This window comes from Paroedura picta, chromosome 2 (genome assembly GCF_049243985.1).
Source record: "Paroedura picta isolate Pp20150507F chromosome 2, Ppicta_v3.0, whole genome shotgun sequence".
NCBI lineage: Eukaryota > Metazoa > Chordata > Lepidosauria > Squamata > Gekkonidae > Paroedura > Paroedura picta.
The window spans coordinates 138776042-138800625 of record NC_135370.1 but is presented as its reverse complement, the minus strand read 5'-3'; the positions used below and the strand labels follow the sequence as shown (position 1 = coordinate 138800625).

The 24584-nt window shown below is 42.6% G+C and overlaps 1 protein-coding gene across 2 annotated transcripts in view; it reads right to left on the bottom strand.

Annotated features, from left to right (window-relative positions):
* Positions 1–3200: 3200 nt before the first annotated feature.
* The window catches only part of AQR (aquarius intron-binding spliceosomal factor), a 59707-nt gene continuing 38323 nt past the window's right edge, over positions 3201–24584 (bottom strand). Inside the window, exons 23-35 of one of the 2 annotated variants that reach the window (XM_077322986.1) lie at positions 23432–23542; positions 21286–21395; positions 19767–19902; positions 18816–19025; positions 18232–18369; positions 14787–14858; positions 13480–13667; positions 12883–13054; positions 12106–12276; positions 9856–9941; positions 8380–8554; positions 8082–8195; positions 3201–3705 (exon numbers count right to left, since the gene is read on the bottom strand). In XM_077322986.1, the coding sequence (XP_077179101.1) occupies positions 3436–3705; positions 8082–8195; positions 8380–8554; positions 9856–9941; positions 12106–12276; positions 12883–13054; positions 13480–13667; positions 14787–14858; positions 18232–18369; positions 18816–19025; positions 19767–19902; positions 21286–21395; positions 23432–23542 (1953 nt within the window). In that variant the 3' untranslated portion in view covers positions 3201–3435. Of the gene's footprint in view, positions 3709–8081; positions 8196–8379; positions 8555–9855; positions 9942–12105; positions 12277–12882; positions 13055–13479; positions 13668–14786; positions 14859–18231; positions 18370–18815; positions 19026–19766; positions 19903–21285; positions 21396–23431; positions 23543–24584 lie in introns of both variants that reach the window. The other variant, XM_077322985.1, reaches the window with a different exon arrangement.

Sequence of the window (24584 nt, the reverse complement as noted above, 5' to 3'; positions counted from 1 at the left end):
ACTACTGAGTGAGATTAAGATGCTTCTCATGAACAACGGAATCTTGTGAACAGGATATGTGGGACAATGCCCGGTCTCCTATATTACATTTTAAATTCCATATTGACTCATGCATTGGTATGTGAATGAACATGTGAAAGGCTTTAACATCAGTTCCAGAATCATAGTTAGCTTCTTTGAAACATGTGGGCATGCACAGTGGAAATATAAGAATGCTTGCATGCTCCCAAGAAGCAGTCTACCCTTTCCAGATTTTTTTTCTTAATTCTTCATTGGAAAATTCACTTGCTTCAGCTGAAAATTATAGTAACATAATTTATAGTAGGACTGGGAAAGGAGATGAGTCAGAAGCAGCAGCTGTCCTCAATGCCGTCTTTTATTGCATAGTTTAGGCTGACAGGATGCCAGTGGGTCAATGTTGTATGAGTAGGGAGTAATTTAGGACAAATGGCTCACCAATGAAACCAGAGTGGAGTTTATAATGGGGAAAAAAAAACATTATATTCTGTGGACTCAGAAATAAAGTAGAGAAAATTAAACTCACTACTACCAGCAACTGAAGGCCTGGGGTTCAGGAATAATGCACCAGCTAGGATTAGTGTATGAAACAGAAGAAAAGGCAGAGGTTATTGCCAACCTGGCTGTTCTTTTTCCGGTTAATGCATCATGGCAGTAGTTAAAAGGTCAAATCCTCCCATTGTGACTGAGTTTCTTTAAAGGGTCAGGAGGAAAGTGAACAAGCGATTAAACCTCTTTTCCAGTCCCTTGGCTTTCAGTCAGCTACTGGAGCCAGCTGTGACTTAGACAAGCTGCTCAACAATCAAAACTCTGGCCAAATGTGCAGAGTTCAGTTGAAAGCTTGTCCTTTTGGTTCCCCCCATCCTCAACAAAGAAAATGACAACAGCAATCTGATGCCTGATTCAGTGCTGGAATGCTGTTATAAAGCAGCTACGGGAAAATGCAGTAATACCCAACCATCCCAACCACTAAGCATCAAGCTACAGATCTTCTGCATAGCGTCAATCCCAATGTTTGCTTCTTGGACAGAGGATGACAGGAGCTTCGGAACCCTCAGGCATATGTATTTTATTTTCTTGTAGTCTTTTTATACCATATCTACATAGAGCTGCAGTTAGGATATCTGTTCCTGGTACATTACGAGGCCCTTTACAATAATGAATAAAACACACAGTGTCCCCAGACGAGCATCCTAAAAATAGTTCTTGTAACAGAGAGATGTCAAATTTAAGCAGCAAGATGCTGAAGCGCCTCACGATACATAACAGAACTACTCTAACGCTTCAGCTTAGCAATGCTGGAATTCATTGCTGATAAATGTACAGACCTTGTCACATTTATCTCCTGTAAGTATTGAGGTGCCAAGACTTTTATTAGACAACTCTTTGCCTGGATACTGTACAATTCCCCACAGTCTAAGTATTATGGCAACTGACAAGAGCAAATCTGCAGTTACTCCAGTCTAAGTCTGTTAAAAGAGCCTCTTGTGGCGCAGAGTGGTAAGGCAGCTGTCTGAAAGCTTTGCCCATGAGGCCGGGAGTTCAATCCCAGCAGCCGGCTCAAGGTTGACTCAGCCTTCCATCCTTCCGAGGTCAGTAAAATGAGTACCCAGCTTGCTGGGGGGTAAACGGTAATGACTGGGGAAGGCACTGGCAAACCACCCCGTATTGAGTCTGCCATGAAAACGCTAGAGGGCGTCACCCCAAGGGTCAGACATGACTCGGTGCTTGCACAGGGGATACCTTTACCTTTACCTTTAAGTCTGTTGAAGTCCGTGGAGCTTAAAAGGGTCTGTCTCCTTAGGACTACCCTGTGAAGTTTTCTTAATTTTCGGACCTATTCTTGGTGCCCTCTATAGCATTAGGGGTTTTGAGGAGTAGCATCCCATATTTCCGTTTGTTCCTACTCTGAAACTTTGAGGATAGCAATAGCACAAGTATCCATAACTGCTCATGGGCACACCTCTCCTATCTAGAGCTGTCAACCTGCAGGTCAGGCATAGAAATCTGTTTTTATAACTGATTTCCAGACTGTGGAAATCAGTTCCCTTAGAGAAAATGGCTGCTTTGGAGGGTGGACTCCATGGCATTGTACCATGCTGACGTCCCTCCCCCTATCCTGCATTCTCAGCCTGGCGGCAAAATATGTCCTATAAGAGGACCAGTCCTACCTAGACAAGAACCACAAGATGCCTTTGCATGCTTTCACCAGTTGCTTCTTGTCTTCATTTGGGCAATGCATTCTTCTTACTGAGGCTCTTATTCTGGCTCCAAGTTAAAGTGTATGAACAAAAATATCTCAAGCTACCAGCAGTTGTTCTTGCCAATGTTTAGCTTTATTTTTTTAAAAAATAGAATTAAGTTGTTAAATACCAGAATATTTTTAGAAAATAGGTTAGAAAGCAGCCGATCCTTAGCTGAGCTGGTCACATGTTGCCTGAAGGCCTTGTATTATTCATCCCTGATTAAACATATGCATGTTAGTTTATGAAAGTATATTACCCATTCTGTAAACTCTGCACCATTAGGCCTCTTTCAACGACTGCTTAAATAGCTATTATTTATTTTTGTGCCTGCTGGATCTTAAAAAGCCCCATATTTCCAAAGCAATTTCTTTATACATTGCTAAGACAATTCAAGAATATAGATTCACAAATGATTACATTGCCAAGTGCAGATATCAAGCAGCTGATTGTACAAGAATGACCGAGAACAATTTTCCTTCATTAACAAAGGAAATCCGTCTCTGATTATGTGGTGGAGAATTATCTTGCCTTTGGGGAGAGGTGGGCAATAAATTGAATAAATAAATAAAAATTGTAATTAAAGAACGCTAGCAGAAGCAACACTAGTAAACTGTAACTACTACAGTATTAAGACTTTCGTTGCTTTCAGTGTGCTATATTTGGCCATGAAATCGTGGCAGTTTTATAAGCAGTCATCCTTGATAAAATAAAAAATGGGAAATACGACTGACAGCTAACACTCATTTATCCAGTTAATTTATCACTATTAATTTATCTGGCAGGTTGCCTTATGTCAGTAATAAATCTTGAACATCATGAAAAGGAATTGTTATTTGACTTTTCTCAGACAGTACACACTTTTACCAAAGCCATCAACATTTTATCTGGTCTGAAAAATCTCTCAGAGTGTTTGTAGAACAAAGTAAGGAGTCACAGTGATTGTAAAAAAAAATGCTTTACTGAAACACATAGTACAAAAAATATGCACTGCAATTATGTGTACAATCCTTCAGTATAACTGCTTTAATGGTTCATATGTTGCTGAGTATCAGAGAAATGATACTGCAAGTATTCAGTATCATTTAACATTGATTTGGCCCACTAAAGTAGTTAGTGGACACTTGTCATTGGGTTATAGTCACCTGACAGATTTTTTCAGTCTTTGATTATACTACAAAGTGGATTTCTCGGTGTCCTCCTCTGTTTCACTGTCTTCACTATCACTATCTCTTCCAGGATGTTCAGGCATCTTCCGATGCTCCTCCTCTTCCTCCACTACCTTTTCTTTCTCATCACATACTTTCTTGGCTGCTGTCTCCACTGATGTGGTTTTGGTTTCAACTTCGGTTTCCATTTCAGCTTCCTGACTCTGAACGACTTCACTTTCCTGTGACTGGAGTGTTTCGCTTTCTTCAACAAGTGCTGGAGGAGGTAATAAGTCCTGCTAAGAAGAAAATAAAAACCATTCACTATGAAAACATTTACTCCTCATACTTTAAACACAAGTTTGGACAATTCAGCCCTACTAGGTTAGGACTTAATACGCTTTAGGTGTGTTAGAATTCTGCCCAAAAGAGGAGGGCTTGCCTAGTATTATTGCAACTGCTTGCTGAAATCAATGACAGCACATGATTGGCTGTTGCCCATTTGTCTGACTCACAAAGGTCAGAGGCAGTGTTTGTATGTGATGCTCAGGGTGTCCTGCTGTTTTATTCTTTTTCAGGCCTGCACAACTTTCTGCACACCAAGATAAACACAGGCCACTAGTGATATGTCAGGTTATTTTAATTACATGCATTCCCCTTAAAATCAGTGGGCATCAAGGACAATTTTGTTTTGAATTTCTGTGTGTCAGGGATGCAACGCGAAAAGGTCATACAAGCAGGCTCGTGGAGACTTACAACATGAAATTCATACAAAGGTTAAAATCATAAAATAACAATAATCAAAATGGTACATAAACCAGAAGTAGCTGTTGATCTAGACTCAGAAGCCTCTATAGTAATTGAGGAAAGAAATTATTTTATTCTGTAGTTGATGTATTTCATGTATTTTATGCTGTTTTATATATTTTTAATATTAAATACTATTATTATTAGATCTATTACCCACCCCTATCAGCAAAGCCATCTCATGGCGGGTTACATAATAATAAAACCCCCACATAAAATACATAATATAATTGATTCCCCCATTAAAATTATGTTTCCCGGTAGCAGAAACCTATCCACCTTCAAATCAACTGTGCACCATGAGGGTAATCTATGGGTGCCGGCGGTCCATCACCAGGCAATGGTCTGGTCTGGCTGTGGACTAACCTGGAGGGGCCCATCTGATCTTCCATGCCCTGACCTCAACTGAAGACCTGGTGGAAGAGATCCGTTTTGCAGGCCCTGCAGAATGCAGGGAGTTCCTGTAGGGGCCTCAGCTCTTCCGGGAGCTCATTCCACCAGGTTGGGGCCAGGCGAACTTCCCAAGAGCCGGGTACCACTAACAAGTTGGTGTCTGCAGAGCCTAAAACTCTGTGCGGGGCATAGGGCAAAAGGTGGTTCCTCGGATATGTGGGTCCCAGACCGCGAAGGACCTTAAGATCTTGAACCTTATCTAGGCTGCAACTGGCAACCTATGCAGCTGCCTCAGCACAGGCTGGTTATGGGCCCCCCAATATGTTCCTGAGGACCCTAGCAGAGACAAGGGCAGGTGAGTTACAGAAGTTAATTCTGGAGGTGACCGTTGCACGGATCACCAGGGCCAGGTGCATTGAAGACAGGTAGTGTGCTAGTAACCTTGCCTGTGTACATGATAAAACACCTGGCGGGCTACCCTCGTGACCTGCACTTCCATGGGAAGTGAGGCATCCAGGATCACCCCCAAATTTCTGGCCAGGGGCACTATGTTAAGTTGCATCTTGGCCAGGATGGGTAGGTGCACTCCCTGACCTGCCCTCCTCCCTTCCCAGCCATAGGACCTCCATCTTGAAGGGGTTGAGTTTCAGGCAACTCTGCTCAATCCACAAAGCTACAGCTTCCAGAAAATCCGGCAAATGGTTTCAGGGTGAGTCTGGGTGGATGTCCATGAGGAGATTGCACTGGGTGTCATCTGCATATTGATGACAGTCCAGCCCAAAACTCCGGACCAGCTGAGCCAGAAGCCACATAAAGATGTTAAAGTGTAGGGCAAAGCACCACCCCCTGTGGGGCCCCACAAGGGAGTTGAAAGGGGCACGACAACTCATCCCCCATTGCCACCCACTGTGTCAGGTTCTGCAGGAAGGAAAGCAGCCACTGAAGGGTTGTCCCACGTAGCCCCGTCCTGGTGAGGCAGTAGGCTAACAACTTGTGGTCAACCACATCAAACCACATCACAACTTGTGGTCAACCATATCAAATATGGTTGACAGATTTAACATCACAAGGATGGCTTAACCACCCCAATCCAGCTGGTGTCGGAGATCATCTGTCAGGGCAACCAATACCATCTACACCCATTGGCCAGGATAGAAGCCCTACTGGTATGGGTCGAGTGCTGAAGTTTCCTTCAATTCCAGGAGCTGGTCCGCGATGGCCCTTTCAACTACTTTACCCAGAAATGCAAGATGCAAGACTGGGCGGTACATGGCTGGTCCTGTGGATCCAGTAATGGTTTCTTTAATAGAGGATGAACCACTGCCTCCTTCAGCACCTCAAGGAACTCCCCAGAAGACATTGAGTGGGCCTCCTATCTGCTGGCTGCCCTTGAGCAGTCAAGATGAACAGGGATCCAGGGGACATGGTGGCCCTCACTGACCACAGAAGCTTGCCTACTGAACACCCTCTTTGAACAGCCAAGATGGTTGCCCTCACTGACCCCAACAGCTTGTGCACTTTGGTTAATGAAAGTCGTCTGAAGTAATCAAAAGTAATTATATATTACTTTTGATATGTATTCTGGAATCCATTTTTGTTTGCTGGTCTTGGACAGTGATACATCAATTTGATATTTGAAAGAAAAAAAAAGAATTCTAAGCATTTCCCAGCTACAAGATTACTTGTTTGCTAAACTGGAGTCTGCTTTCCCAGTAATTCATTGGATCTCATTTACGGCTAGACTGCTTCAACCTGACAGTAATTGGCTCAAAATCAACCATACATGCATGGAAAGCACAAGGATTTCCTCCACACTCTTCTTCACCCCTGGCAGCCCCTTCTGATCCCTGGAAAGGTAACATTCATGGGACTGCAGGACCTGTATGGAAGAAAAGCTTTGCAGGGTTGGAGGCTGGAGAGCGGAGAGACTGGGGGACTGTCTCCCACCCCTCAGCATAGCATACAGAAGAAGGGGGAGGAACATTTTAATGCCCCCTTTCACGCCAACCCAGCTAGATAGGTCTTTCGATATGACTTCTGAAATAATCTGCTCAGGTGTCAAAAACAGCTGCAGGAATGATCAGAAATGCAGGAAAACGCCATGTTCTGATGGCTGGACATTACTCTATGCTTATACGGTAGCTTTAACACAGAATGCTTTAATGTGTGACTTATGTCCATGTGAGTGACAGCAATCTAAGCAGGCTGGTTATGGATGAGGAGACTCACAGTACTTCTGAAAAGGAAACATTTAATTGAGCAAATGTACTGGGTGGACTGAAATAATATATATAAGTTTTTAAGTTAACTGTATGATGTAGAAAGTCACTGCAATGTTGAGGACAGAATTTATGACTTTCCCTGATGATAAAAATATTACTGTTTACAGTTTTCCACAATATTGGAGTCCTCTTAGGCTGCCAGTAAGCAATCACAGTTTCAGTATTACAGAGAAATCTTCCTGCATCTCCATACTATTTCCTTTGTTACATTAAAGGTGCTATAGTAGAATTTTGGCATATAATTATAACTGAATACAATCTACTATTAACTGAAGTTTCTGAGAGTCATGGAGAAATGCGGTGGATGCACTAGCCAAAAGGGAGAATAACACTGAAACGCTGAAATAACTACATCTGGATCCACTAATATGTGGCCAAAACAGTTGCTTTGGAAGATTAATTACAGGCATTCAGAAAAGCTGAATCTCTCAAATTAGGGATTTCTTTGTCCTTGGGAAAAAAAGATATAGTTTATGCTGCCGGATACAAACTGGTGCTCCTCCTGTGATGCAGCTGGTACAAATTTTATACATGCATGATTACTGTCATTCAATCTTGTTGTAAGAACGGACTAATAGGATGTTAAAAATAACGTCTTAATAGTACTCTGGAGAACAGAGAGTATTTTCTGGAAATAAACCATGGATTATATATGTACAAGGTTACTAGTAACTCATGTAAGTGAACGCTGAATACAATACTACTCAGGCTGTTTTTCAGAGTATTTCACTTTAACTGTCTCCATTCATATCAACAACCCTCTTCTACTAGAGTACTCCAAAAGAGCAATTTTTAAATTTAGTTTTCCCAAGTAATTTGTTCTGTCAGATGATGATCTCAGACATCGAGCAGTTTTATTCCTTACGAAGGAAACTTTAGGGCTGGAAGCAGCTTTCAGTCTTCTGAAATACTACACTAAGTCAAATTAATCCCTTGTGTGGGTGGCTAGTGAACTCTGGTGATCAGGAAATTTTCTCTACTGTAAACATCACCATTATTTATTCACAAATCTGTATCCCATCTCTCAGTCAAGGATTCCATGGCAATAAAATTAATTATAAAATATAAGAAAAAAATTTAAAAATACCATTAAGACCACTAAAGCAAATCTATTGCAGAAGTTAGCTGTAGATGTCTATAGATACAGCAGGTTTTAACACAGGAGGCTCCCAATTTTCAGTATTTTTTACCTGTCTGTACTGGCGTGTACTCCGTATCATATGCATGTACATGTTATACACAAAATTGGCCATCTGAGGCATATTCTTTATCATATGAACTTGGTGAGATGGATGTTCTCGATTCTGGAGGGAAGAAAGAGAGACCTGAAGTAAATATATGAATCGTTTTGCATTGAGACAAAAAGAATCAAAATGAAAGTGATACCCTTAAAGGGGGTGTGTATGGGAGGAGAACCACCCAGAAAAAGTTCATTTCCAGTTATTGCTGTCAGCATTATTTATTGGAACTGGAAACAACTGTCCGTACCTGCCGCATTGTTGGAAAATACTCTGTGGGGATTATGTGCAGTTGAAGTGGACGGGCAGTGAGCTGGCTGAAAGCAGGCGTTAGTTCAAAACAGTTCTGGAACAGCGAGACCCTTGCAAATATATACAGCCCAAGTCTGGCTCTTGACATAGCAACCACCAAACGCCGGACATCCCTTCAAGAAGTAAACACAGTGTTAAAGCCAAGCACAAAGCTTTCTTGACCACTACAACTCCTTTATAAAGGAAAGCAATATTGCAGTCAGACACACTTGCATCAGAAATTTTCCTTAAGTTAATCAAAGTTGCGTTTGTTGTCTTATAATGTGGATTATCACATGGTACAATGATATATTTTAAAATAAAGATGTGAACTAGAGAGTGCCCAAGTCACTGGGATAGGTACTGGCACACCAGTAAGAAGCACAAACTAGAGACGGCTCTTACTTTCCTTTCTCATCTTCAACTGTTGAAAATGTCTTAAACTCCATCCCAATCTATTGTACAATGAAAGCTTGGCAGGAGATAACTGCTCATTTTTGTCTGTGAAACTCTACAGCAGTGATAGTCAAACTGCGGCCCTCCATGTGTCCATGGACTACAATTCCCATGAGCCCCTGCCAGCAAACGCAGTGAAAGTTTTTTACCATTTAGAAACCCCTGGAACATTCTTCACACTTTTAGAAACCCCAGAATTGGTATGACTCTGCCGAATACGGTTGGGAAGCATAGGTGTCAACATGCTCACCTGGGGCCCCGCCCCTTTCCACCACCCCAGGCCCATCATTGGCCATTTTGTGCAAGATGACATTCTTATTTCATGTACAGAAAGAAAAATACATTGAGGTAAAAACATGCAACTACTTCATTCCTATGACAATTTTAGCTCTGTGTTTTATGCGATGTGTTTCAGTATGATAAAACTAAATTTCTCCCACCACTAAAACGTAGCTGGAAATAAAGGAATAATTAAACAGGGATGGGGGGGAGTGGTTTTAAAAATATTTTAAATTTCCATTGGTGGAATCAAGTTTTGAATTACTTTTAAGACATGCTTTCATTGTAGTTAAGGCAGATAAGGCTTCCATCAATAGGACACACACCAATGAAAAAGACTGCCCTTGGCTGAGCAGACTTGAAATATACAACCCTTTGCTATTTCATTTTGATACATAATTTACATAGGTAAGCCCAAATTTCAACGTTTAAGTGCTCATTTAAAAAAACCCTACATAACCAGACTACAAGCTTTTAAAATCTGGAAGCTGATCCACTGCATGTGCCATGCAAGCAGAGGATTCCTGCACAGTTCAACAGAGGTCTTATTTCCCCAGCATAGGACAGACATGGGAAGCTGGATACAAATATGGGAATAAGGCATCAAGTGGGTGAAGAGGAAACTCTAGGTGAAATAATCCACACGAGTCCTCTATCTTGGGTAGGACTGAATCATACCTGAGGATGTTTAGCTACCTACCTCAAGTGTCCAACTGCTTTAGTTCGTACAAGTGAAAGGATGATGTAATCATTTTGCTGACCTTGAAACCTGTCCACAGTTGTCACCTATCAGGAAGATGGAAGGTACCGATATAATATCACTTATTTATATTTATGGCTAGTTATGATCTGACTCCCTCCCCAAAAAGGTAGCCTGGGGTGGCTCAAAATAAAACCAGCACCAACACAGATAGTAACAACTCAGACTTAAATGTAAACAGCTAATGCCCTTCCTAAAGCCTAATACTCAGCCAAAGCCTGGAGGATCATTGTCCATGGGGTCGCGATGGGTCAGACACGACTTCGCACCTAACAACAATAACAAATGCCCTTCCAATATATAACTCCAATCAACAAGACTAATTCTTCTTCCCAAAAACCTCGCAGGCTTCCTTAACTGGGTTAAAGATCACTGACTACTAATGAAATGCTGTTCCCATAAGGTGGGGCTATTACTGAAAAGGCCTAAAGTAGGCCCAAACCATTTTGATACATTGAGTGGCAGCACAACAAGTCTTTACTGATTAGAGGAATAATGCAAAATTTATGCAGTGTGAGAATGCAAGAGTCTTCCAGGTTGTGAAAGACTTTAAAGGCAAGACTTGGGTTTGGTCAAAGTTTGTTTGTTTATAACCGCCCCTTCCTGTCTAGCATTTCAGAGTTAAAGAGGCACTCCTTTAGAACCAGGATTAGGCAATAATGAAAATATCACAATGAAAACAACAATCCTTAACCCATGAGAATCATAAGCTGTAAAGTGGGAAAGATCCTGGGTGCTTAATAGCAGCAGCTGAATACCATCTAAGTGAAGTTTCTCCTCTTCTTGCAGGTACTTTTGCCTGATGTGGTCCAAACTATGAGTCCAAAAACAAGGGCCAGGAGCCTGAAGCCTGTATTAGTCAGCTCAGCAGTCCAAGAGATGTTTACTTGCTTTAGTTATTTAAGCTGTTTTGTTTAAAGCGCTCGCTGCAGGGAGAGCGGGGTGGAGGTCTGCAGTCACAAAGCCTGCCTTAAAAGCGGTTTAGAAGCCTGTGCCTCCTGCCAGCGGACTTCAGTGCCGCATCTTCCACCCTGCTCTCCCCGCGATGAGTGCTCATGGCCCCACCAGCGGTTGCAGTAGGTGCAGGGCAGCAAAGGTCAGCCCACTTTAAAAGCACCCTAGGAGCTGCCAGCTGCCTGCCCCCCTCCCTCAGCATTCACCACAGGTAGAGCGGGGTGGAAGGTGCAGTGCTAACATTGGCAGAGTGGGGCCGCTGCCAGCTCCTAGCTTGCTTTTAAAGCAGGGTTCACTGCAGCACCCTCCGCCTCGCTCTCCCCCTGAGCCCACTTTTAAAGTCGACTTATCCCGTAATTATATAAAATTGATTTTTTAATCATTATAATTAAGGGTTTACCATTTAGGATATTTCACTGATTATTTAGGCTCATCATGAGGAAATCAAAATATGTGAAATTAACAATCTAAAATGCTACAGAGACATTCAATCCACAGGCCAACGCAAATACAAACTATCTACAAAGACATCAACTTTCCCTAAATTGTGATCACCATATGTATTTTATTAATGTACTAGGGGCAAAGCCCATTGCATTCAGAAAAACAACAAGCAATAGATTGGGGGTGGGGTGGAAGAACTCTACAGATGGCCTCTCCCTCCCCTTAGGACCTGGAAATTCTGCAGGTTGCAGAAAACTCACCAGCAGGGGCAGCTCTTAAGTGGCAGGGATCTGCAGCCTCTGAGCCTCAGAGGGAAGTGGAAGGAGGAGGGGGTGGTCAAGGGTGGGGGATGAAAGGCGACTGTCTGGCCGCTAGACAGACAGGCAAGCCGGTTGGAGGAGGAGGCACTCAGGGGCAGGACAGCCACCCTGAGTGGGTGTTAAGCGTTGAGTAGCACTTAAGCCATGGGACCAGCTCCTCCTCCAACCCCTTACCAGAAATATTAATTGGAACAGATTAACTTTATTTCCTGCTTTCCTTCTCAACGGAGATATAAAGCAGTTTACAACATTGTTTCCCCCCCCCCCGTGTTCTCACAACCACCCCCTTGTGAGGAGGGTTAGACTGAGAAAGTGTTACTGACCAAGGGTTACTGAGCAAACTTCCATGGTAGAGACTCAAACTATAATCTCTCAGATCCTAGTCTCTCCTCAGTTCCTACACCACTCTAGTGCAGTCTATCTTTCTAACTGGGGCACAAGGCAAACTGCAAATTATAGTCTGGGGTGTTACCTTGCTTGGTCTTCCAATCATGGGGTTATTCCCACAACGCTGATTAATAATATCTCGAATCAGGTGTTTTTGTCCATTGTATGTGGTCAAGATACTGATCTTCTCTGCTGGGTAACCCAATAGGCACATGTACATGAAGAGTGCAACAACATATTCCGCCTCACCAAGGTTCTGCAAAGTTTCAGAAATATGACAATTAAATTTCATGTCTGATGAACAAGATATAGTCATATGTTATCATTAGACTACAACACCATGGGAGAACAAGCACTCAGCTTCCTGACGAGTTCTCTGCTCCAGAACAGGTAAACAACAATGACACCTGTGTAGATGTCTATAGAACCACACCAGTGTAACTGGTCTGAAATGCTCACCTTTCCACTGGCTTAACAGACATATACACTGCAGTAAGTAATTTGAACACTTCCTAAAATGCAGTTTAAAAAACTATTATTGGCTCATGGAACCAAAAAACCCAGCAATGCTGGTCTTGATCCAGACAGTTGCAGAAAAACAGATCTCCTTCCAAGGGCTGTTAGGTGTTTTAGTGCCAAAATAGGCCAGTAGAATTACAGTTGCCAGTCGGAGAAAACTCTCAGAACACACTCATTCCCACCCAAACAACAATGAACTCTAACTACCCGGCTGCCTTCAAAATTCTGTAAGAATGTTTTATACATAGACCTTTGGCATTCTGTCTTTGAAAGTTAATACTCCGAAACATATACAGAGTAATGTGACTTAAAAAAAAAAAAAACCTATCATGGTTTCTTTTACCTGATAGAAATAAGGGTTAGGTTCCGATTCTCCTACACCATGGAAGTCTTCGACATTTATGAGCTGGAAGTCATACAGGAAGCCAGCATTTGCCGTTCTAAATTCTGGCAAGAGTTGTACGTGTGGCAAGTTACCCAGGTTCTTGTAACGCCAGTTGTAGAGGTTGCATAAGCTTTATGGGAAATGCAATGGAAAACAAGAACTGATGAGAGTTTCTAAGATGCGTTTATTCCACTACTAGTTCTTTATATCTTTAATTTAATTAAACAGCTTTTGGATTTTCATCCAAATCTAGTAGCTCAATCTCAACATAATGAACATTCTAATCAAAGTGCTATCTCAATGCTATTGTAATATGTAACTGTACAGGTTTAATTATAAACAAAGTAATTCCTGATATAAGCATTAAAATATGTATAATTATCAAGAACCCAACAACACCCAGAATAAGACGAGTCTAGGGGGAATAAACTTGTTCAAGGTAACTGCTAATTCTCGTACTTGATCTGATTCAATATTAGAAGGGATTTTCCCAGTTCATCCCAGCTCTGCATCTAGAAAGTCTGATCTCCCCTTACACTTCTTGTTGTGCCCTACCTAGCTCTTGCTCTTCCTTGGGCATCCAAGTCAACCGTTGGCACTCCCACACGGACAAACCGTGTAAAAAGGGACTGTTCCATGTTGGAATATTTTTGAAACGCCATGTTCTTAATGACTGGTGGCAACTGATGATGATCCCCAATCATAATCCATCGTTTCAGTCGGCTGAACCCATCCTGTGGATTCTATTGAAAAAGATTACATGATTGAATTATTATAATGAGAAGGATTAGCATCAACATGCCATTGTTGCAACAATCATTGACCTGTTTTATTACCTTGAGTTCAACTGTACAGGCACACTAAGAAAGAGTTTCTTTCACATCTAAAAATGTTTGCAGGTTTATTCTGTTTATAATCTGAACAGGTTTTAAACTGAATATTATGAATATGCTATTCCTTACTACCACATTCTAACAGCCATTTTACCCCTTTCTGCAACAACTGCATATCAAGAAGCAAGGAACGTGCTCTTTCACTGGCCAGTAACCCATAGACAGAGCAAAATGGGTAGTCATCTGTCTATAACAGTAGAGAGAGCAAGGGAGAGAGAGACCCTGGTCACAAACTATAACTTTAAACCAAGATGTGACAAAAACTATTAGTTTTCTGATATAGTGAGAAGGAAATTTTTCATAAAGGTAAAGGTATCCCCTGTGCAAGCACCAAGTCATGTCTGACCCTTGGGGTGACGCCCTCTAGCGTTTTCTTGGCAGACTCAATACGGGGTGGCCTTGCCAGTGCCTTCCCCAGTCATTACCATTTTACCCCCCCCCCCCCCAGCAAGCTGGGTACTCATTTTACCGACCTCGGAAGGATGGAAGGCTGAGTCAACCTTGAGCCAGCTGCTGGGATTGAACTCCCAGCCTCATGGGCAGACAGCTTCAGACAGCATGACTGCTGCCTTACCACTCTGCGCCACAAGAGGCTCTACATTTTTCATAGACACATGCAAACTACAGTAGTTTGGAACTTAAAATCATCTTATGTGAGGAGAAGGGCATTTTTGTTTATGCACAGGGGGGATGGGAAATCTATTCTCTTGTCCCTCTCACACTCCCCCATGATATTCCTAAGGGTCCACTTGCCTCACCCCTCACTTCTAAGAAACATTTCGGGAAGCACATTATGCTGCAGTAAGAAGAGGAAAGCAGGAAAGATAATTTCTGTAAACACAAATCTGCTCACAATTCTCAGGCTCCAATCCAGAGCTCTACCATTAAGTCAATTTTTATTCACAAAACCAATGTGCAATAAATGTAAGCAAATAAATCAAAAGAGCCATAAACTAAAGATACTCTCACCTGTAAGAGGAGTGGTATAAAAGTTTCAATTTCCAGTATTTGAGCAGCCTCTTCCATTAAGATGTTATCATACTGGGAAATTAAAAAGAAGTTTAAATAAGCAGCAGAAGTTTTGCGTGAAGAATGTTTTTTAACCAACTTATTAGTCTTAAAATCTTTAAACCGCCCGTGGCGCCGCGGGTGCCACGGACTAAATAAATGGTTAAGGGGTTCTAAGGTGGGATTTGTCCGTGATGAGGAAGGTTGGACCCTTCCTCAGGACAGACAATCGGAGGGACCAATTGATTGGTCCCTCCGATTCCCAGCCCCAGCAACTGTGAGCCGCGCGCAGCGCGGCTCGCAGTTGCTCCCTTTCCCGCCGGCCTGACGCGTCGGAGGCGCAAAGCGCCTCCGACGCGTCAGCCCAGCCACAAGGGAGCCCCCGGCAGCCGTGCTCTGCGCGGCTGCCGGGGCCTCCCTGCCTGGCGCCCTGATGCGGTCAGGCCGCCGCCCGAGGGAGGCCCCGGCAGTCGCGCGGAGCGCGGCTGCCAGGGACTCCCTGCCCGCAAAATGACTGCCGCCCGTGGGAGGCCCCGCCGCCCAACGGACCCCCCACGATACAGTAAGTGCCTAGGGCCCGCTGTATTATTCATACAGCGGGCTTGATTACTAGTTAAGTTATAATTCGCATCATTTGTTTTCGTCCGAATAATATGCATAATTTAGCTATTATTCTTGACTTGTGCACAAATAATCCTTAGAAAGAGACTTGCCTAGTCTGGCTATTCCACACCAAAATTGACAGGTCTAATTTTAGTACCCAAGAAAAAGAAAAGTAAAATCAGGAGATCTTGTTGAAGGCTCACACAATAACCTATGGATTAAGAAATCAACTTAAAAGGTCATAACACAAAAAAGAAATCACATAATCAGAGACGGACTTTTGAGATTATGGTTTACAAGCCAAAATTTACTGAGCTTTTCAAACTCTTGCTTATGTCCCTAATAGAATCTCACTACGATATGGACATGAGCATTTTTAAAATGATTTTTTAACATACGGCATGATGATGAACACTGAGGGGAAAATAAAGTCTGGACAAGATATTAAAGATGGAGATGCAAACATTCAATGGCTGCTATATTTTCCAGTGGTCTCAAGGGTAAGGGAGATCTTAGTATTGAAGAAGAGCTCATTTTTATATCCAACTTTTTGTAACCCAAAGGAGTTCCAACGTGACTTAAACCTTTCCCTTCTTAACCCCACAGCAGTGCCACCTACTCTGGAAGCTAGAATAGAACTGCTCTAAGAGGACTGTGACTCACCCAAGGTCACCCAGCTGGCTGTATATGGAAGAGTGGAGGATCAAACCCAATTCTCCAGATTAGAGGCTGCCACTCTTAACCACTACAGCATGCTGGCTCTGAAGGTGTTCTCAGAGATGCAACTGAATTTGAACTGTCGATTATAAAACAAAAAGAGGATTCACTACATTCTGTATCCCTAAATAAAATGTAAGAGGGTACTGGAAGGAGCGGGGACTCACCACCTAACCACCAATCAGGTCGGCTGTCCTGGCTGACCCATTCCTGATTGGCTGGCTGTCCAACGAGTGGCCAATCAGAAAGGAAGTCCCGCTCCTGGTCGCATCCCCCTCCAACTTCTTCCATTTGGAATATGTTCCAGCCCAGTAAGCAGGAACTGGGAGGGAGGGCAGAGGGCCTGGGACTGTGGGCCGGTGAGGGGGGAGGGAGGCCCTGCCAGCACCGCCGCAGCCCCAAGCTGCTCCAGCCACAGCCTTGCCAGGAGCGGACTGCCGGTCAGTGCCTCCACACACCACACCTCCCGACCCCAAAAAGGCCCACCAAGGCTTCTCCAGCCTTGGTTGGCCTGCCTAGGGCAGCGGGGGGGGGGGGGATAGAATGCTTTAGGATGCTTAGGGCTGATCCTGTGTTGAGCAGGGGTTGGACTAGATGGCCTGTATGGCCCCTTCCAACTCTATGATTCTATAGTGCCCATTGTATTCATGGATACAATGGGCTTTTCTGCTAGTGGATATATAAGATTTTAATCCAGTTAGAAAGACATGATGAACAAGTTAAAAAATATGTATGATTAAGTAGATACAAAATTATAAAGAAGAGATATCTATGCAACAATAGGAACCAACTAAGGGGAAAAGATGTTTATTTTCAGGTTTTTATGCTGCCCTTCCCCAAGGGCTCAGGGTAGCTCACATCATCATGTCAATACAATAAAACAAAAGGAGCTCACTGCCTTCTCTAAAGTGAGAGAGAGGGGGAATAAAGTGCTATGGAGTTGTTAAGTAAGGGGCATGGGAATGTTGTTGCCTGTGCAGGGAGGCCAGCAGCTGATGATGTTCTGTGGGACTTGACCATAGGCCCAGTGGAACTGCTTTGTCTTACAGGCCTTGCAGAACTGTTTTAAGACCCACAGGGCCCTCATGTCATTCGGAAGAGCATTCCACCAGGAATCCAGGATCCAATTAACAGAAAATTGGTACAAAATGTTTTTAGATGATATATAATTCCAAAAGACATTGAGAAAAGAGATAAAAACTACAAAGGAAATGGAGCTTTCTTTCATACATGATGGCCTTGTAAACAAGCAAAGAGATACTGGAAAGAAAAAAAATGTGACAGGTTGCTTCTCATAGCTGTCACATCAATGGCATAGTAGCAACTGTGGTATTTCTTTTTGGTGGCTGACATTTCGTTGCCTGAGATGTTCTCAGGCTAGCATGCCTGCAATTACACTTCACAGTGAGCAGAAAACTGAAACAGATTCAGGAATGTATTCATTTTGGCTGAGAAATGTATTCTTTCAGGACTTGGGACCCAAATACTTTAAAGCATGTCTCGCTTTCTACAGCAGCCCATCAATTTTGGGACACCTGAATAACTTTTTTGGAGCATGTCTTCTTTTCTGGAGGTACGCTGACCCTGAAAGCTATCACCCTTTTCTGTGGCAACACCCAACCTGTGGAATAGCCTTCCAGGGAAGTTACAAACAACACCTTTGTTGGTTAGGTTTCATAAACTGCTCAAAGCCAGGTTAGTTCAAGAAGCTTTTGGCTGAGTTACTAGTGTCATTTCATGAGCCTCTGGTTATTGAAGGTAATGATCCTGGCTTTATGTGGGCTTTAGTGTTTCTTTTCCAGATGTGTTCATTTTTTCAATGACCACATTTTATGACAATTGGCTATAAGCCACTTGAAACAAAGTTAAAACTAGGAAATGAATATCAAATCAATGGCTTTCGTAATCCGTTATTTTCAGAACGCTCAGATAAAAGCCATTTTGCTACATTCACCACTGAAGGGCAGATATAAGCACAGAACCACTTTCAAAAAATATCTGGCATCATTAACTTTAGAACAGCAGATGACAGGCAGTTAAAGCAGGGAAATCTTTCAGATTAGCATTTTGCCCGCTGTGACATTACCTTGAAACCCAGCTCAACAAGGTCATGCCGCTTCAAAGCGGCATGTGTACATGTCATTGCAATAATCTTTGCTTCTTTCACCAGCAAGTATTTAGATCTATCCAGTCCACTACGAAGAAGTTCAAATGCCCTGAATTCCTACAGAAACAAGAGGACATTCACAAAATTGAGAAACAGCACCAAATTTGCTTACAAATTGTAATATCAACTTGCAGCCAAAATCTGTAGTTGAGATCCAGGAGGTGTACATAATTCTAAAAAGAAATGCCTAAAAATCAGGGTCACCCCCCAACACCCCTGCGTCACTTCTGGGTGATGGAGAAATGGCATGTTTTTCAGGTTTCTTCGCTCCTTGCTCACATTAAGTTTCCCCATCCCCTGCTGGCTGGTCTGATGAACCTGGCAACCCTACTTCCACCTCAAATTATCTTTCTTGTATAATTTTAATATATTGTATACTCCCTGAAGCTCAACTGATAAAATGGTAGGGTATGCATCTTTAAAAAAATGAAACAGCTTCTCACATTTTAAAACAGAATTAAAAATAAGCATCAAGATAATTTTCAGCTGCCAAGAGACCTTACCTCAAGCTGGGTGAATATCTTCTTGATATGTCTAAAACACCCTTCAGCAATTTCCATGTCTTCATTGTATGATCTGCCCTTAAAAATTGGCTGAGGGGCATTGGCAAAATACTGGTGAAAAGGAAAAAAGTTGGAAATATCACCAATGTCAGGAGTCTTGCTACTTTTAACTTTCACTTTGCTTATATATTCTTCCCAACGGGACATTACCTGAAAAGAAGCACAGCATAATAAATATGTCATCTTATTCTGGTCTCTTACTGTAGGCATGATCCAGTGGACTATGAACAGGGTATCAAGTGTGCATCTGGGATTTTCCACCTTTGTCTGTATCGCTACCAACCCCTGGTTCCTGAAAGTCAGGGTAATCTTTGGAATAGAATCCAATGTGTCGCAAGGTGATGCTGTAGGAAAAGGGCATTTTCCACTGTGTTGACACATGAGCTCTTTCCAAAGGCACTTTGGGTTCTTTGGATTTCGCCCTATGCACTATTTCTCTTACAATTAATACATTTCATAACCATATTTATAAATATACTGAACAAATATCATAAGAGGTATAAAACATTATTCAGGCTTCTCTGCCAGCTGTGAGTATAAGTAAAATATTTTATTTCCTTGTAAGAATATGTCTCAGAATTCAAGGTGGGTTACTGCTCTGAAATATATAATCAAGGCAGAAAACTCAGAAAAATAATCTAGTTCAGACTGCTTGCCAATAATCACACAAAAGCAAGAATACTGGTCTGTCTAATTATGACTCATCACAGAGTTAAAACAATAGCACCCAAAACAAACAACATAATTACAGCTTCAATTGCCACTGCATTTTTAAGCAAACACACAACCGGTTCTTTAGCCCAAATTCTGAAAACTTTGTATCAATTCCCAGAATGTTTCCAAAATATACTGTGGCCACATCTGCTCTTTTCAAAATATTTGTTCTCTTACTTGATACAAGAAGAAGTGGCCAGCTGTTTCGCAAGTATAGGAAACATCTCCTGGTACTCCCAAACTCTCTTGCAGTCGCCCAACTTCTCGCAGAAGTTCCAGCCTCCGGGCAAGAACATAGTTCACTCGTCCATACCTGCGAAAAAAGTTAATACAATGAAGGTGTATGGTTAAAGTCAGTTTTGCAAATGAAAAATGTTTAGAGCTACAAAAATGGCCGTATGAAGAAAGGCACCCTCCAGACTCCGAGAATCAGGTCATAACCTTGGGGAATTTAGGACTTCTGTTTCTTGACCAGATGCCTTCCATACAGAATGGCAAGCCATCCCTGAACTCTGAGAAATATCTGATGGGTGACTTTGAAGTGTAAAGTCGTAAAAAAAAAATCTTAGGTGTCCAGATCTACGCTCTAAAATGACTCTATTACACTTAAGCCCACAAGAAAGAGGGGTGCTTTTAAGGACCCACTGAAATAGAAGTCTGCAACCTTCCAGAGCACTGAACCTACGTAAATCAAATGCCTCATGTGAGGAAGAAAGGAAAAAATGTCCCAAAGTAACGCAAAAGGAAGCCTTTAGTGCAGCTAACAGCTGAATTTAACTTTTTGAAGCCTCTGCTGCATAATTTCCTTCAAGGACATGTAAAAGACACAATCTTGTTCCCTTCTTATGCTTTGAGATAGAACAAATATTCCATCAGGCACCGCTTTGATTCCTTTTCTGGTACAGCTTTGGGAAAGCTATGTTAATCAGTAACGAGGGAACCTTCATTGGATCCAGAAACCCAACTTGCATCTCACAAAAATTAAGATTAAGATTTGGAAATTAAGATTATGAATCTTCTCAATCAGCCTCTCTTCTTATTTGTTTTATTTATTTATTTTTAGGCTTAGAAGCTGCCCCACTCCAAGTGGTCTCGGGGTGGCTGGCAACACATTGAGAGTTAACAACCCAATAATTTCCTTAGTACTAAAAATGCATGAATCTAAAATGTAAAATTAGAAAGATCAAAGAACCTTCCATCAAATATCTTTGCCTACGGAGCATGGGAACCACACAGATGGCATACCAGTTACTGACCAGATGCAAGCTGGTGAAAGTTGGGATCAGGCAGGGGGGGCCATTCAGATGCTAAGGGTGATCCTTGGTCTCAACCAAATGCCTGGTGGAAGAGTGCCATTTTGCAGGGCCTGCAATTTTCTGCAATCAATGCAGGAAAGACTCAAAATACACACATATTGGCTCAGATCCAAAGATGTACTTGTGCCTGAAAGGAATCTAGCTTGTGCACAGTGAGGGTGGAAAGATAGAATGTTGATTTCTCTCTTAATCTGCTCACAAAATGGAGCTCTCTGCGTCACATCCCATGTCATTTGGGGGAGGGGAGATATTCAGGAACTCAGGTCTGTAGTGGGAAGGGGTAAGCACGGGATTCACAAGGCACACTGCCATGGTTTGTTGTATTCAAACATGTTTCAACATTTGGACAGTGTATGCTTTACATGAGCTGAACTGTTCACCTGCTGAAGTCTTTCTCCGTCTCCAGTTCTTCCTCTCCATGGCCAAGACGCAGGAGGTGCCGTTCATCAATGTCTAGGGCCATGATTTTCTCAAACAGCTGGTTCAAAGCCTAAAGATTGACAAGAACAACAGAAAGGGTAGATTTTAGAATTTCTGATGCTATTACTGGGAAATCCAGCAGGCTGGAAATTTCATTCCTATTTTGGGAAGAACTGCAAATATGGAGAGACCAATTGCCATAAGGAAAGCATGTCTGCCGAAGCAGTCATGACGCAGGTTCAACAGCCTTTGGGGTACCTAATTTTCTCCTAACTACTAAGAATGTAGTTTCTGTCTAATTTGGACCAAAACAATGTCAAGGAACAAATCTGAATGAGATGAAGAAACCTGCTAAGCCTCTAGCCTAGCATCCTGTCTCAAATAGTGGCCAATCAACATTTCTAGATAGGAGGGGATTATAGCAATAGCTACCCAAAGCATTTGGCCCCCATTGGCATTCTGCCTCCTACCCTGGAGCTTCTCTAGCACTCACTCCCCCCCCCCATCAGAAAATAAAAACTGTAAGTCTGTGATACAGCTCTGGAAACTTTCAAAACTACAAGTCCCAAGGGTTCCCTTTGCAATCATGGATTTAAATTAACTTCAACAGTGACCATGCAATAGCAGGTCCACAACTATTCAAGAGCGATGGATGAACAAAAGTAACTGCACCCATTTATGAAGGATCTCTTCAACTGAGCAGATATGATATTTGCAATAAAATCTGGTTTAATTCCAGAAGGGTAATTCACAGTGAGATCCGAATTCTGAAGCTCTTTTTTAGTGTGAGTGGGAAGAGGCTGAAGCAGATGGTCCCAGCCAATATTCTTACACCAAAAAAAGCAATCTACCTGATCATGAGGAGAAGACCAATACACAGAGACTATGGCGCAAAAGGGAGGGACGACACATTCATGCCTCTTCTACTTGTACTGATTTCGAAATGCATGATGTCTTATGTGCAGAAAGCTTAGGAGGACAACTTTCTACATTGCTGAAGATAATGTGTGCATGGTTCATTTTAGGGATAGTTTCCATAGATGGCTACCGACAAATGAATAGCCAGAATTTAGGAAACGTTTTGTGATGCTCTCTGGTAGTCCCAGATCATGACCTTGCCCTCAGCCTCAGTGCCTAGAAGACACACAAGGCCTCAAAAAAAGAGAGAGGAGGGAGTTCTTGCCACCCAACTCCTCCTCCTCTTCCTGATCTCTTTTATACCACCCAGAGCTGAAAAGAAATGGGCGGTATAAAAATCTAAATAAAATAAATAAATAACTAAATGTATGCTGAACAAGGTCCATTCAGGTCCTCTTTAAATAGGCCGCAGGCGACCATGCACCTGTGGAAAGTAGTCTTAGATTTCCAGAACAGGTGAAGCCCTGACAGCCTTTGACATAACTTCCCAGCCTTCCGTCAGGATGCTGCCATGCTGGTAACCCCCAATCTATCCCCTGCCAGGTTGCCTGCAAACTCTACCACCCTGGCTGCTGAGGAGTGGCTCTGCCCCCACTGTCCCCTCCCCAACTTTGGGCTGCTTGATGGCTACTAGCTAGGATGTCCCTACACTGACCAGTTCAGGTAGAGCCGCACCACTAGATATGTTCCCATTAAGACAGAATTATGCAATACATGGATGGAGCTCTTTCTATTCTCCCCAGCTACAAATGAGTGGATTAGTATTTAAGGGGACTGGCCAATCTGTCTGCATAACCATTGCACCCACTTGGCTACATATTTTATATGATATGCTTTCTGTGTGTAACTCTGCTGTACAACGAATAAATACTAAATAATGCAATATGCTCAATACTGAGCTGTCATGAAAACAGCGCACTTTCCAAATTTGTACTCTCTACACTGTAGTGATACATGTGCCATTTCTGTGATGTTGGATGACAGGAAGACTTGACAAAGGGATTCTTGTTTGTGGCCATCTCAGTGTGACACTAATAGGTGTCTGCTGAAGTACCGCTCAGACATAAGACAGCCAAACATTTCCCAATCCAAACAGCCAACAAAACACGGCTCCAGGGAGACCACATGCAAGCTATACCATTGGTTTCAAAACTGAAATAAGGAACGAAAGTCATCATGTTCATTCACCTGATTGGAATGTGTGACAATGAGAGTCCTCTGCTCTGGGAAGTTGTGATACAGATTGGATATTATCTGTACTGCCACATCTGTTTTTCCTGTACCAGGAGGTCCTACTACCTATAAAAACAAACAAATTTTTACTCATTTTGGAAAAGTTACTGAGAAAGGGGGAGGAGGAGGAGAAGGAGAAGAGCTGGTTCTTATATGCCGCTTTTCTCTACCTGAAGGAGGCTCAGAGCGGCTTACAGTCGCCTTCCCTTTCCTCTCCTCACAACAGACACAACTGTGAGGTGCGTGAGGCTGAGAGAGCCCTGATGTTACTGCTCGGTTAGAACAGCCTTATCAGTGCTGTGGTGAGCCAAAGATCACCCAGCTGGCTGCATGTGGGGGAGTGCAGAATCAGACCCAGCATGCCAGATTAGAAGTCCGCACTCCTAACCACTACACCACACTGGCTCTCAAGTCACTCAAGAAAGAAAAGAGAAAGAGTGAGAAGTTTTACATTATTTGTACATTTTGGCCAACCGGTACGTATATGTGTTTGAACAAGCATTTTAGGAGGGGTCAGAACAGAAAGTGTGCATAGAAATATTGTTAGGAAGCAGAGAAGTGAGAGGACCCAGCATGGGTTTCAGCAGATCATGGCCATCTGGGCACATTGGCCCTCAAGTGTAAAGGGTTCTTATCTGAAGATAAATTTCCAAAAATAGTGCCAAAAAAAACACGTTTATCTGAAAAGCTACAACTGTGATTATTGGGGATTCATTCTGGTTCTGCTACCAAGAGAAAAACAGAGACCTCCAGACACTGAAGACCTGTCGTTATGCTTTTTCCATCAACTGACACCTACTTCTTTTTATGGGAGGACGAAACATTGATGCTTACCTGAATATTTTTTTCTCTCCAGTAGGGCAAAGTTTTCCAAACTGGTTAAATCCCAGCTCGTCTTGTTTTAGGCAGAGCTATGCACATTTGTGTAGACTGCATTGGCTCAGAGCTAGGCAGACCCTCTAGGCTTAGTATAGCCTAGCTCCAAAATGAATTTTACATCTCAGTTTTTTGGTCGCAAAGACTTATTGAAGCTTACTGACTTCTTTCCAGGTGGGGGGGGGGGGAGAGCAATATCTTGACATATTTATGCTCTTTTAAATAAATGTCC